The 2,681-nt window shown below is 50.0% G+C and overlaps 1 protein-coding gene across 1 annotated transcript in view; it reads right to left on the reverse strand.

The window, feature by feature from the left end:
• Positions 1 to 2,389: 2,389 nt before the first annotated feature.
• TMEM97 (transmembrane protein 97) overlaps positions 2,390 to 2,681 on the reverse strand; it is a gene marked incomplete at its 5' end in the record, with an annotated part of 929 nt that continues 637 nt past the window's right edge. The window contains one exon of the mRNA XM_010021994.1: positions 2,390 to 2,640. Within this exon, the coding sequence (XP_010020296.1) occupies positions 2,390 to 2,640 (251 nt within the window). The remainder of the gene's footprint in view (positions 2,641 to 2,681) is intronic.

Genomic DNA, 2,681 nt, shown 5'->3' on the forward strand with positions numbered 1-2,681 from the left:
CTGCTGTCAGTGTCCAACAGGCCTTTCTGTGATGCTGATGGTGTCTGGAGGACTCGTACAGGAGCACCCGGAGTGCCATGTTACTCCTGTATTTAACAGTCCCTGCTTCTCTCCGTACATCACTATTGTGGTGTCATCCTCCTTTACCGTCAGTGCGGCTGAAACACTTCACACCCAACCTGCCAGCAGTGAGAGGGGTTAAACACGGTAACAGATCCCACTACAGCCACAGCACTGACTGTCCTCTCCTGGCAGGCCATCGGTGCGCGGAATCTGCTGAAGTCTATAGCGAAGCAGAGGGAAGCTCAGGAGCAGCAACTTCAGGCTTTAATAGCGGAGAAGAAGATGCAGCTGGCGAGGTGAGTAACCTGTTCGGTGCTCTGGGGCGCTGCATAGTTTGGGAAGTTAACCTCTCCTCTGTGCACGGCTGCTGGGCACTGCCTCGGCTCGTCCACGCAGCCCATCTGCGCAGCGGAGGCGTCCCCTCCTGCGCTGAGCACGCGCGGACAACGTGGAGCCACCAGCCCAGGGTTCACTTAGGGCCGCTGCCCATCTCTGGCCACTGTGGCTAAGCAAAGGGGCAGCAGGAGAGCGGGCAGACGGGGAAACCAGTGAGCTCTGGCACGGCAGCGCACGGAGGCACTGCCGAACCGCGGGCCCAGCTCACGCAGCCGCTGCTCTGCGGAGGACGCCGCAGCCCAGGAGCACTGTCCTGACCCGGCACAGGGGCTGCTGAGCGCCTGCTTTTTCTTTCAGGTACCAGATAGAGTACGAGACTCTGTGTAAAATCGAAGCCGACCAGAACGAATTCATTGACCAATTCATTTTCCAGAAATAGAGGATTTTTAAGATAAAACCAAACTTGACCATTCCAGAATCTTGACAACTTCAAAATATGCAATTTTTCACTGTGTATGACTGAAGAGCCCGTTTGTACCAATGGAAGTGTTTTAACTCAGAGTGACTTACACTACGAGTGGCAATAAGGAGGGCTTTCTTACGGGGTAATGACTGTTGTGTCCTTTGATTTTATAAAAGTTTTGTACAGTCTACTTCTAATCCAAATTACAGTTGAATTGCTACTGCTGTTACTATGTCACATCTCTCCCTTTTTGAATTGTACAGTTCTTTTAGAGAGATTGGGGAAATAAATTATTGTTTTCAGACTTTCTGGATCCCCAGAATTAGGTGCTTCTGCAGAAGGTTAGTCTTGAGCTTCAGGGTTTACAGCTCTCTGGACAGTCTCACAGTGGTTGCCACATGTATTTGTCTCATCTGTGAAGACACAACACACAAGCAGCAGTAACTTCTACCTGTATTGGCCAGATTATTTTTTCCATAGAGTTATGAAAACCCAAGAAATTTACAGTTACTGGACTGGATCATTTGCAGACACACAAACAGCAGGAAATCAGCTGAATTAAGGACTTTAAGCTATGCCCAAGGTACATCCATGCAGGTAGTAACATTAGAGTTGATTTCCGTGGGTGTTACGAGCGATGGAGCCCAAACTGATGAAGCTCCCCATCAGTCCTCAAGTTTGATTCTTGCAGATCAAATTGAGACCTTAAAAACCCCACCACCAAACCCACCACCCCTGGATTTCTATCAGTAGTAGGTTCTATTCATGGTACCTTATGCATACATTTACCGTGTGAACTCTCCACACTGTCTCATGATCATCAAGTTCCTTTTAGTCATTCCCTGAAGAAAATTAAATGCAGTTTAATGTGTTTAGTTATTTATTTCCACATGAGAAGTGATTTCATGGAGAGAAATTTGCAAAGCCTTGTTTATGATCCCTGACATGAGAATCCCCCAGGAATTATGCCTCAGTGTCCAACAAAGGTAACTTCAGGCATCAGTAAATCCAAGTTTGGGCACATTATCACTGAGCAAATTAATCGACAATTAATCAAAGTTGAAGCAGAGCAAAGGAAGGTGGGATTTTAAAGGACAGGGCGAGGAAGTTCAGAGCTATTGTAGGATGTGGAATGTGTTGGAAGCGTCGCTCTGGGGATTCGTGTGTAACCAGCTCTGGGAAGACACATTTCTTACTGAAGTGGTTTCCTGGCAGTCCTCTTGGGAAAAGGGAACTTGGAAGAGAGGGATCAGCTGCAGCATCCCCCCACCACGCGGTTACACGTCACATGGTTAAAGTCCAGTTTCCCATTGCAGAGTACAGCACGATGGGACGGGGAGAGGCGGGAAGCGCCTTTCCCTGCGCGTGCTGCAGCCACGGGGCTCGGCTCACACAAAGTCCCTTCTTCCTTGCGGGAGCTGGTGCTCTGGGAATGCTGCAGCCACCACCATGGCACAGCATTTGTCCCAGAGGACCACGTCGGTGTAGGGCCTGCGTCAGTGTTGTACGTACAACCTGTAGAGCGGACTACTTCCGTTTCCTTTTCTCCACGTGGTTGTAGTGGGGGTTGTAGAGCATGGTGAAGAGGATCAGCAGCGGTATCAGCAAGTAGGGCACGTACACGGAGAGCAGCATGAGGCGCTCGCGCTGCGTTTGAGGTCCCAGGTGCTCAGGTCCTGAGAAGTCGTGGAACAGGATGTGCGCGAGGATGGCCACCAAAGTGGTAGCTACGTGTGTGGAGTAGATAATGGCCGGAGTCCTTATCCACCTGCAGCTCCCTGCAGAGCAGCGAAAAGGAGACATCATTTCGGAGGGTTCA

Source organism: Nestor notabilis, unplaced genomic scaffold (assembly GCF_000696875.1).
Source record: "Nestor notabilis isolate BGI_N333 unplaced genomic scaffold, ASM69687v1 scaffold22309, whole genome shotgun sequence".
Classification (NCBI taxonomy): domain Eukaryota; kingdom Metazoa; phylum Chordata; class Aves; order Psittaciformes; family Psittacidae; genus Nestor; species Nestor notabilis.